General features: G+C 31.8%; 1 protein-coding gene across 1 annotated transcript; it reads right to left on the reverse strand.

Annotated features, from left to right (window-relative positions):
• Positions 1–212: 212 nt before the first annotated feature.
• Positions 213–16,542, reverse strand: AGL12 (AGAMOUS-like 12). The gene is made up of 7 exons (XM_020676125.2): positions 16,151–16,542; positions 14,712–14,796; positions 3,830–3,891; positions 2,132–2,231; positions 1,990–2,031; positions 602–643; positions 213–514 (listed from the first exon to the last, which is right to left on the reverse strand). Exons 1-7 carry the CDS (start codon positions 16,330–16,332, stop codon positions 413–415), a joined length of 615 nt encoding a protein of 204 aa, XP_020531784.1. The 5' UTR covers positions 16,333–16,542; the 3' UTR covers positions 213–412.
• Between the last annotated feature and the right edge of the window lie 678 nt (positions 16,543–17,220).

The following is a 17,220-nucleotide window of genomic DNA, read 5'->3' on the forward strand; positions in this document are numbered from 1 at the left end:
TCTATGTTTCTGGTAGCTTCAGAAGTTACATGCTTACCCGAGTATTCCGGAGATTGCTTTTCTCTTGCAGAAACCAGCGAAGATGTATGGCAGTAATCATAAGTGATATATGCACATACATCAGATCAAGTTGAGAGAGAGAGAGAGAGAGAGAGCTCCATGCATTGTGTACCATGCCTAAAACATGGAAACTTGAGCATTGTTACCTCCTCTTACCACACTACCACCTCCTCTAAAGTAGGACATTAGAGAACATGTTTGTTTACTACAACCACACAAATATACACAAAATATATGTCTATGTGCCTAACAATGGTCTTCTACAATATAAATTATCTAAAGCTCACAATCTATAGTCATTTATCAAGTCTTCAAACACTTAAACCTTATTAGTAAGTCACACTAAAAGTTCCTACACTTGGAAGGCCTCGTTATGTAGGGTTAGTGGGTATGGAATTCCATGAATTCCTCCCTTGAATAAGGGTATACCGCAGGTGCTGCTTTGCTCCTGCAACTGGAGAGAGAGAGAGAGAGCCAACATTATTACTAATGAATATTGTTTTATAGAGAGGTGTAAGAAATATGGATCTACTTTTCTTACCTGTTGTTGAAGTAATTCATTGGCTGCCATAAGTGTGTCCTCCTTCAAAAGAAGGCGATGCAATTTAAATTGCCCGTCAAATAACAAATGATTCAATAGATTCATATGAAAATTGCATGAAAACATACAATACAACCACATGGTCTTCACAGAGTATATCTTAACAACAATAATAGTAACAATTCGATGAATAAAAGCATCGATGACAACAACAACAGTAAATAACAAGCCTAGCAAAAAAAAAAGTAAATATCAATAGTGATAAATTTCCATAAACTCATCATAAAGATCTGAGATAGTGAAAATGTAGGATAAAATTAGTTGTTGCCGCAAATCAACAGCATAGGTTTGAACTTTGAACCAAGGTTTTGAAACTTGGCCAAGTCGACTAGAACTCAGCACACCTTGTCAAGCCGAGTCTTGAGTAGATAACCGGACATATAAAAGATCAACGTATAAGTATGTTCTTATGTAATTTTGATATGTTTTGTGATGATTTATAAGTTTTCTTATCATAATGCTCTATTTTTCTAGTTTTCCCATTTTCTTGGCTTTCTTTGGATTGTTGTAAACTATAAATCAAAATTTCCAAATTCCAGCTTTTATATACTTTTTCCTTCTTTTTGAAGACATCCAATACTTTAAAGTTTAGTTTTCTTTCTTTTTTAGCTGATTTGTTTATTTTTACAAACTTTTTTTCTTTTTTTTCTTTTTTTTTTTCAAATTTTGGCCCTTTTTGGGCTTGTGCATGACTTAGTTTACACAGGTCTAGTAGGGGCCAACACCTGAGCCTGAGCCTGAGCCTGAGCCTGAGCCGAGGTTTTGCACACTAATGATATAGCCCTTGATAGATAGTAGAACAAGATTCATTTAGCTAACTCAAATTGTTGGAATATGGCTTAGATGGTAATAATGATGATGATATATGTAGCTGAGATGTTGATGATTTATTTTGTTAAGCAAAGGTAAGTGGGATGAGATTTAAACTTGAGTAAATGTCTAACCCCCTTTCTCTAGAACTAACACAAACTTGTCTCAAAAATCAATCTCCTGATAGGAGAGAGACCCAAAAAAGAAGTTCTAAATCACTTCCAAATCATGATCCACCAACAATGGTTTGATTTGGAGCTTCAAAATAGAAGCTTTAGATCCCTTAGATATACCATATATTTAAAATGGATGGCCCATATTTGATTTTGGGTTCACAGTAAATTAGGAACATTTTGGACCTACAATCTCTCTCTCTGTGGTTTTTTTTTTTTTTTGACATTAGCATATGCATTTTCGATGTGCAAAACACAAATCATACAAACAATGAAGCAATTTTTTTTAAAAAAAGTAATTTTTTATTATTTTGAATAAAAAGTATGGAAAAATATATTGCATACCTTATTCTTCAGTAACTGGAGTTCTTGAAACATGATTTGATTCTGAAACATAAGAAGTCACAGTACACAACTTGAACTGCAAAAACTTTCTGACTTTGCATAATGCTACAATACATTTTTTTTATTTTTTATTATTATATACCTTGGTCGAGCGAATTTGACAAATCCAAACTTCGAGATTCCTCTCAAGCACATGTAATTCATCAAGTGTCATGCTGCCAGTCCCATCGCCGAACATGAACCTGTGTATTTATGTATTTAAATGTAATTCACTTGTTAGTATGTGTCCTACTTTTTTAGAGTATAAAGTATATTTTAATTTTAATTTTTTCTATACATCATATTAAGCTTAAACTTTGTGGCAAAATAATGACACATCTTCAATCACCCTTTCAAATCTAACAGTAAATGACAACCACTACTTTCTTATATGAAAAATAAATGGTCTCGATATATATATTTCTACAAAAAGAAAAAAAAAAACGCTTATATAAGGTTGACAGTTTAACATGTAGAACTAAGGTGCACCACTAAAATCCATTGAGAAAGGTAATTTTATATTGAAAAAACATTCTAATTGATCATCTCGATCTCGAGATGTATAGATATGGAAAAGAAAAGAGAATTCAAGTCTTACAAATAATACATCTTACAACACATTATTTGGACAGTCTATTTTCGAGATTTTCATGCATGCATAGATTTGCTTGATTCGAACTATTTTTAGAGTTCAAAATTTTATAATTAGATATAAAAATAGATTATCGCCCCACCCAATAATTTTTAACATCAAAATTACATCTCATGACAAAGTTTGAAGGCGCACCTTACTTTGATTATTAAAAATTGCAACTTTATGTAAACCATACCCCCTACAAAAAAAAGGAAATAGATACAAGAGGAAGATTTTTGGAGGGAACCGGATAATTCAATAATAAAAAAATGAAAAAAAATACCCCTAAAAGATTAAAGGGTAGTTTGGTAATTTTTATTTATTTAATATTTACAAATATTTTTTACAAGTGCGTGATAGTGAGAATACATCTAAATTTGACTAATATATAGAAAAATAAAACAAATTAAAATAAACTATACACACTAAAAAAGTGGGACTTCATGTAAACTACAAAATATATTTTTTATTTCCAAAATAAAATAGAAATTTTCTCAAAATTTCCCTATAAAAATAAAGTTACATTTGTAGTATGTTCTTAGTTTCAAAATATAATTATGGACCTACCTCCCCCAAAATAAAAAAACACCCTCATCGGAATGAGAAGTATGTGCATTTTCTCCAACTGTTTGTATATTAATACACCAACAGTTTGTATATTAATACATAGCATGGAAATGCGAATAGTATTAGTAACAGAAAGAAATTCGAAAATATTACTGTTGAAATCGACAAATATGATGTTTATAGATCTATCAGCGTGGACTAACAATAAATAAGGTTTCCATACATATATGGGATTAAACCAGATTTTATGTTTTTCATAAAACTCAAAATAAAATGTGTATTATTTTAAGATTATTGCCAATTTAAAAGATGGGATATGAAAAGTAGTTTATCCTTACACAAAAGAATGCTAATGAGTCCCAAAAGAATGCTAATGAGTCCTAAAAGTTGCACTAAATGCCTTAATTTTTTAGTTTCCAACTATTTTTCCATATTTATTAAAATGTTATATTATAAACATAATTTGTTTCAGTTTAAAATATAAAATTGAAAAATTATATCATATTTAATGTATTGCACGTGCGAGCAGAGAGAGAGAGAGCAAAAAAAAAAAAAGAAAAAAAAAAAGAGAAAAGGAAAAAGGGGATAAATTGGTCGTACCTTATTGCTTTTTGTAAGGTATTGATCTCTTGCTTCAGTAGATTTATTTCATGTTGAACATCCTGCATCATCATGATAAAAATCAGAATATCCACAGCATGTGGCCCAAAATCCAAGGGTTCAAGACTTGGTTTTGTGTTCTAAACGAAATGGCATATCATATTCAAACTTAGGAGAGCTGCTTATTTCGCTGTTTAAATCGGCTGTATGGGCTCACATGCAATACATGCGATACACCTGCGTTAATTAGGATGTGCATTTTATATGTTGTGTGTATATATATTTAAGAAATTTGGGGCCTTTTGATCTCAAATTTTGTCAAGTGGTGTTCTTTACTTGTTTACATTTTTTTGTTTTTTTTGGGTAAAAGGGTTGTTCTGTTACATGGTGTCATTTAGTTAATTGCGGTTCAATTTGTAGCAGGGTTTCAAAAATCACTAGTCTAAATTGGAATCGTTGGATTTGGATCGAAAAATAGTTGGACCCGTTTTGAACCCTAAAAAACCTCATTTGACAAATTTTGAGATGAGAAGGCGCTAAAGTTCCCTAGTAGAAAGGTCGGGCTGGATTGGCTGGTCCTTTTACAGAATAAACAATATTTTGATTTGAAATTTGTGTTCTTATCAAGATTGATCGCTATCAAAGTTGCAAGAGAGATAGAAAGAGAGAGATCATAGTTATCAAGACCAGATAGGACCACCTGGTCTAACCACTGGGACATATTTTGGTTGTTTAGTCTAAAACAAAAACTTGGTTTGATAAAAATCGGTCAAAATCAATGTTTGTTTGGTCATACCATCCCGTTTTGACCTCTTCAATCGGCTAAACAAAATTGAAAAACTTTTTATTGATATAATTTGTACTACTAGATTATTTTTTTTATTTTCTTATTTTTTCTAAAATATAGCCAATTAGGTCGACCAGTAGTTAACAAGACCTCTCACATATGTAACTTTATATTTAAGTGCAATGTTTATGCACATCTCGTGTTGCATGTGTTATAGGGGTGCCAATGGGCCCTGACTTGGGACTTGAGGGTAGACCCACTCCGGGTCCGGGTATGGGTCTAAAAATTGGACCCCAACAGGTTGGGTTCGGGCTCAAATCTTGGATCCCAAATACTATTTAGGTCTAGGTCCGAATAGGTCCTCTAGTAAAAAAATTTGGGTCTTAATTTATGAAATATATCTAGATATAATTAAATATATAAATATTTTAATTTTTGAAACCCGACCCAACCCGGACCTGACCTGTTGCCACCCCTATGTGTTAGTAGTCAAATACATGGTCCCAATCAAGGGATTTCTTCCCTTTTTTTTGTAAATTCTCTCTCTCAAAAAAGAGAAAAAAAACTGTGATCCAAAGAGCGCATGTACTTCACTTTTGTAGGAGCATATTGTGTATCTAATCCCTCTGTCAAAACATCTACCTAGGTTATTTTTTTAGTCTAAAAATATGGGAATCGTATAAAAATTTCTAGATAATTAATTTTAAAAGAAAATTTGAAGTCTGAGTTTTGTGACACTTAGGTTTAGCCCTTTAAAAATTAGATGGTATCTATTTAATCTCGGGGTGTTTGTTTCTTTTCCAAACCATCGAGAGTTTGTTTTTGAAATTTTTTTGGCTGAGATTATTATATTGATTGTAATTTGTCAAAAAAAAAATTTATTATATTGATTGTAAACATTATATCCCCAAAATTTAAGGTATAAAAAATATTCCTAATATGTATTTTGCTAGATGGAGGAAGTGGCTAGTATACTCTCGCTGGTGTATAAAATTTTTTGGCGGTTCCGAAACATATTTGTCAGTCCATTTTGCTTTGGTAAGCATGCTTGTATGAGAGTGAGTGTGTGATTCCGAGAGAGAAAATTAAGTTCCGATAATCCTATTTACAAAAATGCCCACGTTAATACAATACTTGGTAGCAAGGAATATTTGAACAAATAAAAGAAATGTGTCACCATGTCTACTTTAGAATTTGACTTTGCCCTTTATGTAAAAAGGAAATGTTTTGATAGGGCTGCAGCACTATCAAAATAAGTAAAGCTTCACCATAAAAATCATCTAGAATTGTAGTTTCGAAAAACCATCAAAGCAATCATTTTAGCCTTGACCATTATTGTTGTGAAAAAACTTAGGCATTTAAGTCTTAAAAATAGTGTTTATTATATAACACATTATGTTAATCATCCATTTTACCTTAAAACTAATTGTTCACATAACCATAAGATCTGTATTATTTTTTGAGCTTCAAATTTTATAATCAGTATTGAAAATTAATTTTAGATAAAAAAGATTTTGAAGCCATTATAAGATTTTCGACACCAAAACGATATCTCTATATAAATTTTAAAAGTGCACGTAACTTCTACAAACCTCACCCCCATATATTTGAAAGCTCCAAGGGACAACATCAATTATTTGCTTGGGAGGTCACATCATCTCCAAGTCCTTGGAGGACCTGGCAAAATGGTGTACTCAATTCCATGCAAATGAGAATGATATCATCATGCCCCATCAACAATGGAATATAAAGCATCGCGCTTAGTAAGTGTTTTAAAAATTCCCATTAATCTCCAAGTCACTGTCGGACTCAGAAATTTCCAGCGTCCCTATTTTTTTGTTTTTTTTGTTTTTTTTAAAAATGTTTTATTTGGGCATTCACACTATTGAGTCTTTTATAATTATACTCAATAGATTTTGGACATTTATATACCTTTGTTTAGTAGTATGCTATATTTTTAGTAAAGGTATTTTTTGTCATTAAGAAATTGTGATATTCTCCATATAAGATGTGACATCACCTACATGGAGCATTAAATGCCACTAATATGATCCATGTGGGTGATGTCACACCCCTCTTCAAGATAAAAAAAAAACCCTATATATATAAAGAGTAATGATCCTATAGAACCCTCCATCACCTATGTGTGTAGGATCTTAAAGGATCACCATTAAAGTTGGCATATAACTTTAAAAAAATTATCACATGGGTGTGGGATTTGATTTTTCTAGAGATCCGTAGCAACTTTAATGGTGATCTTTTGGGGGTCCTACACACATGAGAGGGAGAAGGTCTTATAGGATCATTTCTCATATATAAAACAAATGTATATAAGTGTTCAAAATTTGTTGAGTACAATTATAAAATACTCTGAGCACCCTGATATATCCAATATATATATATATATATATATATATATATATATATATATATATATATATATAACATTGCAATCTTATACTGTAGAAGTAAGGTGTGAGTAGAGGAAAATGCTCTTAAGTTGGAAAACTTTCGAATTGATAATCCCGACTTCAAGATATATAGTTAAAAATGGAAAAAAAGAATTTTAACTTCTAAAAATAGTGCATATTGTAATAAATTATCTGGATCGTTTGTTTTCAAGATTTTCAAGTATTTATAAATCTGCTTGATCTACACCAATTTTAGAATTTTAAATTTCACGCTATTGTAAGGTTTCCGACACTGAAACTATATCTTCCAACAAAATTCAGAGTTGTGCCTTATTTGTATAGTATGAGGGAAGCACCTTCCACAAACTTCACCCTTTCTAAAAGGGGTGCAGTTTGTGTAAGCTGATCAAAGGGAGGCACACCTTCAAATACTGCCGAAACATATTATTTTAGTATAAAAAATCTTTATGATGGACTATAAACTTATTTTTATATCTAATTATAAAATTTAAAGATTAAAAAATTGTAGATCAAACAGATCTATGAGCACTTGAAAATCTTGAAAATTGATAGTCTAGATAATACATAGCAAGAAACACTATTTTCAAGATTTGAAAACTATTTTTTTCTCATGCCCATATATCTTAAGGTCAAGATGATCAAATTGAGGGTTTCTCATGATCGAAGTAACCTCTTCTAGTGAATTTATTAAGTGCACCTTGATATAATTGTTTAAAGCCTCATTCTTATGTAAACTTTTTCCTTTTAAAATTTATTTTGTTAAAAGTAGTTTGGTTTGACTCAGATTCGCCTCAATCAGATTGGGGGAACCTCAGGATTGAACGACAGACACTAATTTTTTAAGGGTGCAGTTGGCATACAAATGCATCCGTAGCGGTCGAGATGATCAATCAAAAGGTTTTCAACATTAAAACTACCTTTTCCAATGGATTTTTGAGGTGCATCCGTAGTTCTACATGATAGTTGCATCCATATGTAAACTTTTTCCATTTTTGAAACACTTGGACCAGAACAATAGGTGACCGGACCAAAGCCCTTGAGGTGCATCCGTAGTTCTACATGATAGTTGCATCCGTATGTAAACTTTTCCCATTTTTGAAACACTCAGACCAGAACAATAGGTGACCGGACCAAAGCCCTCACAAAATTTGGATTGGGACTAATTCACCCTAAAATCATGTTTTCATGCATATCAATATACAAAAACTTTGTTTTTTTTGTTTAAATGTGTTAAATAATTAAATTCAATAAGTAAAATTTTTTTAATAAATCATCGAGTCGGCCCGTACGACTCGAAACCTATGGATGGATTTTTCGCCAGGTTCTCTTTTTTTAGTAATATTAGTCAAACGATCAATATCATCGCTACATAGTTTAGTTTAAATGATGCTTTAGTGTTAGCAATGTTGCTAATTATGATGATGATTACAATATAGTTATCTTTGTTAGTCTTATTTTCAACAACATGATCACTATCGTTTATTGCATTGGTAACACTGGTAAGTGTAGTTACAATAACAACTACTTTGGTTATTGGGACAGTGCTTGACTATCTATCTTTGGTATACAATGAGACTATCTTTGGTATACGTAGTCACAATTAATCATGACCATTGGATGTGAAATTAAATGGATGCATTTATTTTATTGATCAAGCTTAAACTTCAAAAGAAATTTTCTCGAACTTTCTGACACACACAAACTATTAGTTTCACATAAGATAATTGTAAGTAATTGTGACCTCTTTATACCAACGATAAATAGTCTCATCGTATGCAATTCAGAAAAAAAAAAAAAAAAAAAATTAAAAATTAAAAAGATCGTGCTGCTAGTACTAATGTCATCCCTTTCATCATCACTATTAGTGGTAATTGCAGTATGAGTATTACTACAATTAATATATTTGTATTGAAAGGATTTCTTAAGTATTAGAGAACTTAAAAGCCCTCTTTCATTTTGATAGTAATGATCTGATAATTCTTTAGTGTATCCAAATTTCATATCCAATCTCCCTAAGTACATTTTTGTCCTGAAGGAACAAGTGGACGGTATGACATTTGTAATTATTATCACAGTTTTTGTTATTTGGGTGTTACTGTTGTTAATTTACTACTGCAACTATTGTTGGACGATTACCGATTTCGTGAAAATTTAATCTAATTTTCTTTGTTAGTTCTTTCTTCAAATTGAAATGATTTTCTTCTCCCATGGGAGTATATTGTCATTTGTCCCCTTCGGTAAAAGCCAACCGAGGAGTTTATGTAGGACTTCTAGTTTTTTTGATGTAACCTCTGGAACCTAGTGACCAACCTCAAAAAAAAAAAAAAAAAAAAAATTTCAAATCATGCACTTTAGTGCCTAAGAAATAAGATCACAAGATTGAACAAGGACCGTCTAATTTTTGGAGGGCAAGATCCATGTGTTGAAGAGCTCAAAATCATTTTTCTATCCATTTTGAAATAGTCATCTAATGATTCTTAGATGGATCCCAAATTTTCATTATAAAATATTCTAGTCGAAATATAGTTTTTGCTTGAGGGGGTTGGTGTACAATATGATCCCACTGGAGCATGCTATAGGCACTATTGTTATGGAAGAATTTAGAAATATGGATACAAAACACACCCATGACTTCATGGTTCAAAGGGAAGAATATCTTCCATTCAAAGTCACCAGTTGGATACCCCAAGCTGAGAATAAATCCAATCCAATGGTGGCCACAAACTTTAAGCGGGGTAAGCAAAAGGGCAAGTGTCAGTTGTGTTTTCTCATATAGATTGGATCCCTAGGTCTTCTCCTCTTTCTTGGTCTAAAGCCCATGATTCTAAATAATTTCTTATGGGGTGCAAAACTCCAAACCACTATAGGGTGTGGATGGCTAAGATGCCCTAATCCCATTTGTTCACTAGCATAAGATAAAGTTATTGACCTTATAAAAACAATTGACCTAGATAAAAAGTTTGGTTCATCTTGTTGGGTGGAAGGGGCAAGTTGTGTTTTCTTATAGAGATTGGCTCCCTAGGTCCTCTCCTCTTTCTAGGTCCAAAGCTCATGATTCTAAAGTGTCAAAACCCTAAATAATTTATGGGGTACAAAAAATGCAAAACACTATAGGGTAAGATGTCCTAATCCCATTTGTTCACTAGCATAAGATAAAGTTATTGTAAAAATAAGCGAACTAGATAAAAAGTTTGGGCTTATCTTGTTGGGTGTTTTATGGGACAAGCATCAAGGATTCAAACCATTGACCTCTTTCACTCAAAATGAGTTAGAGGCTTAGTGACACGTATATGATAATTGTTGCTTTTTATGCAATTTATTTATGAATATGCAAAGGCTTTTAAGTCACGCACACACGTGTGCACATGTAGATGGATGGTTCATGGAATCTCATAAGGTTTTGTCTGTAAATGCAATTTTAGTTTGTTTTTATTCAGGGGGCTTTCGGTGCATCATGGGACCGTATCTTCCACATGAATTGTAGATATAAAATGATATAAATAGGGTGAGGTTTGTATAAAGTTGAGGCCTTAGACAATCAAAGTAAGGCACTCTCCCAAGTTGATGCTGCACGATGCTCTTTCAGTGCCGGAATTAGGCGGTATGTAAATTTGTTTTTATATCTAATTATGAAATTTAAAATTTAAAAAATAGTGTACATCGAGCAGATCTTTCAACATTTGAAGATCTTGAAAATGGACGGTCTAGATATCCATGACTTGAAATATTTCTCTTTCTCTCTCTCACGTCCATATATCTCAAGATTGAGATGATCAATTAGGTGGTTTTTCAACATCATAACAATCTTTTTAAGTAAGTTTTTGAGATGCGCCTTTCTTCTATAGTATAGGGTCTTTAATTCTTCAATATTGAAGTAAACATGTGTAGTTTGATTGCTTGGGTGAGTCAGCTCGGACTCGCCACCTTGGTGAGCCTGAGTATCCCCGAGTTGGATGCCCCACTCGAACCGAGTTACTCAGACTAGGGCCAACTAATCGGCTCAGGCATTTGGCTGAATACTCAGCCCGAGTCCATCATTCCAACACTGTATGAGCAAATGCAAGCCATTACTTGTATGTGTTTATTAAAACTAGTATATATATATGTAATGAAGCAAAACCATGAACCTTGATTTTGTAAGGTGCTTTAAAATGTGGATCGGGTGGTCATGGATCGAACTAGACTGTCCGTTCACGCAGAACTGGACGAGTTCTTCAACGTGGAATGGGTCCAAAAAATATTAAAATAATATTTTAAAATTTTAGATATAATTAAATTTTAAATTAGATAAAAATAAATGACTGGAAAAATGATTTCAAATCTGGTTTAATCATTTAAAACCATTCTCAATATGTTAAATCTATTTTAAATGGTTTAAAAATATTTTGGAAAACTTACAAATAAATCCTATTTTATTTATGATATTTATCCATTATATTTCATATTTTAAAATTGAGCCCGCTTTTTCTTGAGAATTTAAGTTTATCTTTATATATATATATATATATATATATATATATATATATATATATATATATATTGGATTATGCTCAAATTTGGTATAACTAGACTTCTCACCATCATACAATTAGTAAAAAATATTTAAAATAATTTTAAAATAAAATTACCAAACTACGCCTAGGGTAGTTTCATAATTTTGTTTATTTTAAAATATTTTAATAGGAGTATGATGGTGAGACATATAAACATACCAAATTTGCGCATAATTCATATATATATATATATATATATATATATATATATATATATATATATATATATATATATATATATAGAGAGAGAGAGAGAGAGAGAGAGAGAGAGAATTAAAATAGAACTTATGTTCTAAAAAAATGACTTGATCGTAAAATATAAATTATATGGGACTATACTTAAATATCAAAAATAAAATAGGGTTTACCTATAAATTAAAAGAATTTAATACAAGTACTTTAAATGATTAAAATCTAGTTTGATCAAAATGAAGAAAGAAAAGATCAAAAAGGATTCGTAAGCAGAATAAAATGATTCTAAATTTCAAATAAAATGGATTTACTCAAACTTCCAATCAATCTTTTTTTTTTTTTGAATTTTAAATCAAAACATTTAAATAAAAATAATATATCAAATTCTCAAAACCTAATTTAGAATTGTCGAACAAAGTTCACACAAATGATCCGTTTATTTCAGCCAAAATTCTAGAGCTATTGATCTATCCAAGAGGAAAAATCCATGACAAGTTTGATGTAATCTGGTTAAAAAACAAGGGAGAAATCAAGACTTTATTCTATTTAGTTTCATAGTTGGATCGACTTTCTTCTTATTTTCTTGAGTAGGGAACTCTATCCAGAGAAATGATATTAGAAACCTTATGGAGTATTAGAAAAAAAGGAAGAATTTAGCATAAATTTCATAAAAAATGCCACTCTATTTCACATTTAATGTTCATGGTTAGATCGTGACTTCTTTGTACCAAAGGTAAATGGTATATAAATACACAGAGTGACATATTTCAATTGCTCTCAACCTATCATATGAATAATGCATTTGCTGGGAATCAGGTCCCTTTCTTACAATTTTTAACGTGGTATCCGGCCTCTTTAAGTTTCTTGGAGTTTTCAAGTTTCTTGATATTCAGGTTGGCTGAGCTGATGCCATGGCATAAAGCTCCTTGTGCAAGTATTTGTGAGCAAAAGATTCTTGATATAAAGAGTCATCATGATATATTGTATGTTTAGATTAGTGACAATTATTGTTATGGGGGGTGATTTCATGCAATGGTTGTATAGTAATATAATGCAACAATCTTCAAAAATCCGGTTAGGGTCATTTGTTTGATCCAAATTTTAAAATATACACTCTTTTCATTCTAATGAACAATAAAAATAAATAAAAATTTGAAAAAGCAATATATAAAGTATTTTTTTAGCCCAATTAACATAGGGGCCATCCATTTGATGAGATGCATAGATCTAAGACTTAGAATGGTATTTTCTCTTTTCAAATTTTTTAGATAACTTTATTATCATTAGATTAACAATATTTAAATAGAAAAAATGATTTTGAATTCATAAAGACATAGATCTTGACATTCTTCAAATGGACGGTCTAGATTCATTATCGGAGGGGACTCATTATGACCATTACAGGGTGCAAATTGGTTTTTTTTTAGATTGATTATTGACCTGAAGAGAGTGCATGAGCAAAATTTTGGGTCATAGTGTCATACAAATACCACAAACATGGCTTTCTAGAAGTGTGGTTGCATTATACTATGATACAACTGCTGCATTAGATCATTTCCCATTGTTGTGAGGATATTATTGGTGGGGAGTTTTGTACAGATATTATTGTGAATACCATTTGTAAGGGGAATTTATCGGATTTTTATTGGGATTTTAAAAAAAGGAGTATATTTATAGAGATATTATTGTGAATGTCATTTGTAATGGGAATTTATCAGATGTTTATTGCGAATTTTTTAAAAGTAGTATATAATATATCATGGACATGAATTTAAGTTATACACACATTAGAATTTTATAAGTGATAAAGTTGACAAGCATTTCTAATGTACAACAAAAATAAATTACAAAAAGTTCACTATACATTTTTAAAATTTCTTGAACCGCACCTCATTTTCCTTATTCATATTTTAGGGGTTTAGGAAAATGACATGTTTCTTTTCAAATTCAAATTTTAAGTGTTCACTTGAGACCTGGTGAGAATGGAACTCTAGTAGTCACCATGTGGCAACCACTACCTTGACCACTTCTGCCTAGAGCCTATTGTCAAATTTTAATTTTTATGATTGCTTTTAGACCACTAAATGTAATCATAAGGAGCGTATATTAAAATATTGTCATCAATTGATTTTATCTAGAGTTATTATTGGCAATCAAACTTACCATAATAAAATTAGAAATAAAAAATAAATTTTTTTGGATATAAATACCACTAAGAGCATACTATGAGCTGTTGTCTATAACTTGATTGAAGAGAGGCATTGTAGTTTGTGTGCTAGTGCATAATCTGAACGGATCTCCATAAATGAAGAAGCATGTTACATGTTAAATCACTACCAGTTTATGTTTGACAAAGATGGCAATGAAGAAACCCAGTGGAGATCTAACTTCCTAAAGTTTTATTTGGTAATCAAGTCTTAGAAAGAGTGCTGAAATTAATCTAGATTCCTCAAATTGAAGTTTCTATTTTGTTTGGATTATGTTTAGCATAAACTAGAATAAAATTTGAAATTTTCACTGATTAGACTTTTAGAAAATTTCCCATAGGCTTTAGGCATATGTGACATCATCTAAACACAAAGAAAAGTTTAATCTGTTTTTCTTTCTTTTGGGGAAGAAACCAACTTCAAATTCTCTATTATTGAAAATATTATTCTAGGGTTTGTAGTAATCAAAATTTTTTGATTCAAAGTGTCTTAATCTCTCCTCATATCACATGAAAATAATGGTCCTATTAATAGAACTTCACTTTCTTGAGAGTAAAGGATTATTTTGCTAAAGACAACAAACCCACCAATGAGTCTATGACATAATAATGAGAGTTGTTTTTCTATCACAAATTTATTTCTCTTTAATTGCTAGTTTTTCAATTTAGATACATGCATGCATACAAAATTGAGAGCTTAAAAATTACATACCGGAGGATGATTTACATTTTCAGGTTGTTCAGTTTGAGCTCCATGTGATGATTTCATGTACCTCTCAATCAACTCCTGCATGGTTCTTCAATAATTGAAGAAAATATTAGGAAAAAATAAGAAATGAAGAAAATAATAGAGAATATCAGAACCCTAGATAATTAACAATCAAAGAAGGTAACATCTCTGAAGGACATGATTTTGTGATTGCATGACGAGTTTCTTATGAAATAATACATAATTATTTCTTTGAAATAACACATGATTATCTACTCACTTATTAGAGACTACCCTTGCCTAGAGTAAAGTTAATTTCTTTTTGGCTCCTTGTTCTTTCTCCTCTAGCTACATTTTTTCAGTTTTTTTCGAAGCTATGAATGAAAAAAAAAGGATTTTCAGTTAACAGCGATCAACAAAAGTATTCATTTATATGAAGTGCAATAACTATGATGAGAAATATCTTTAGGATCCATCTGTTTTTTTTTTTTTTGAATGATAAAACCAAAAAAGATAGATGGTAAAGATCATAGAGATGGATCATCAGATCCATCAGTCACAAATTCTGTACATCAAATTTGCAAAAGAAAAAAAAAAAAATAGCATAGAATTGCCAACCAAAATAAAATTACTCAGAATATTTTTGAAGTATCCAAGAAGAAAGAAAAACAAACTAAAATGTTTGTACTTGCAATAGTGCTTAGAAACGCACAAGATAGTGTGTTGTGTGCGTTGCACACGCACCATGTGCCTTGTTCGTTTATATGTAATGTACTACTTTTTGTCATTTTTTTTGTGTTATGTTACTTATTTACTTTGTGAGTATTATTTATGTATCATTTTGGAAAGGAGCATGTAATAGATTCAGAAGATGCAAAAACAGTAAAACAACAATCAAACAAAACGATTACTTACTAAAGAGTTTACAAATTTCATTGAGAATCTATTGCACATAAACATAATACTAACAATATTAATGGGGCAGATCTATCACCATAATAATAATAATGATAATAGGCGAAACAAACGTAAATCATTAACATCATCATTGTTGTTATATTTCTGATTATTCTTTGATATCACTAGTACTTAGTGAATCAAACCTTACCGAGTCCGACTGCAAGTTGCCCGAGTTACTCAAACTCGACGAGCTGCTGCTGAGTCTAGGATGAAACCCATGGGAACCAGCCAATCCTGGCCGGTTATCGAAGTAGGGCTCGCCCAAGTCACTCAAATTCGCCCATGTGAACCGGCCAAGTCTGGCTGGTTCCCAATATTTTGATATTATTTCCTAAGACTCAGTCGAGTATCTGACAAACCTGGCTGTGTTTGTCAGACCTGACTCCAGCTCGGGACCCTAGTGAGTCCTGATCCGGATCCTTGTTTAGAAACAACTCCTACTAATTGTCATTGTTACTATGACTAATAATTATATTGCCTACCCATTTGTGGAGAGGTCGTAGAGCTTGCCATGGGTGGAGAAGATGATGACCCCAATATCAGCATCACACAGAGTGGACAGCTCCCTGGCCTTCTTGAGCAAGCCTGCCCGGCGCTTGCAGAAGGTAACCTGCCTATGCACTGGATTCTCGATGCGTTTCAACTGCACTTTCCCTCTTGCCATGGCGATTATTCAAGCAAACAGCCTTCCACTAGTTTAACTAGCTTCAGAGCTGCTGCACCACTCCCCCTCAGACTCAACCCTGACAGAAGAAACCCTAATTCAGATGGCCATTGATGGACCTTCATTTTAACTCACAGAAAGAGAATAAGGGGTGGCCCCCTTCCCTTTCTTTTGAGTGTGGCTCCTTCACATGGAGCCAGGCCCCACTTAGTCTTTGAGCACCCATTAGCTTTGTTTTTGCCTATTTTTTTTCTCCTTTTTTTCTGCATTTTCTCAGTAAAGTGGAGAGGATCTGCAGGACTTTGTGTTGCATGGTGTCTTGCTTTTTACTGCCAAGTTTTGCACGTGCAACACGAGTGAGGTTTGTGGTTTATGCTTTTATTTTTTACGTGAGAAAAGTTTTTGAAAGGATCCTCCTACTAGTGGGAAAGGTTTCTATACTTTTCTTAGAGCATAGAAGATCTATGCTTCCCCTACCATCCAGCCATCCAAGTTTGATCAAGAGAGTTATTCACCGTTTGATCTTAGATCCAACGTCTTAAAGTATTTTATTTTTAATTTTTTAAATATAAATTATATGAATATAAAATTTGGTACATGTCATCTTCTCATTGGGATGCACCTAGAAAAAAATATTAAAAATAATTAAATATAATAACCAAAATATCCTTTGAATCTTTTAGGGGTATTTTGGTTATTTTATTTTATTGAAAATATTGTTTTTATATTTTTTCTAGTGCAAATTTAATAGAGGATTGGACATCCAAAATTTTGTATCAAAATAGTTTATAGAAAAAAAATTAAAAATAAATTAGTGTAAAAATGTGACATTGTGATTGACGCAATCTTAGCGCTCCATTCACAATGGACAGTTGGATAGGCAGAAGT

The sequence above is a fragment of the Amborella trichopoda genome, chromosome 11, assembly GCF_054954075.1.
Source record: "Amborella trichopoda isolate Santa Cruz 75 chromosome 11, AtrichopodaSantaCruz75HAP2 v2.0, whole genome shotgun sequence".
Taxonomy (NCBI): Eukaryota; Viridiplantae; Streptophyta; class Magnoliopsida; order Amborellales; family Amborellaceae; genus Amborella; species Amborella trichopoda.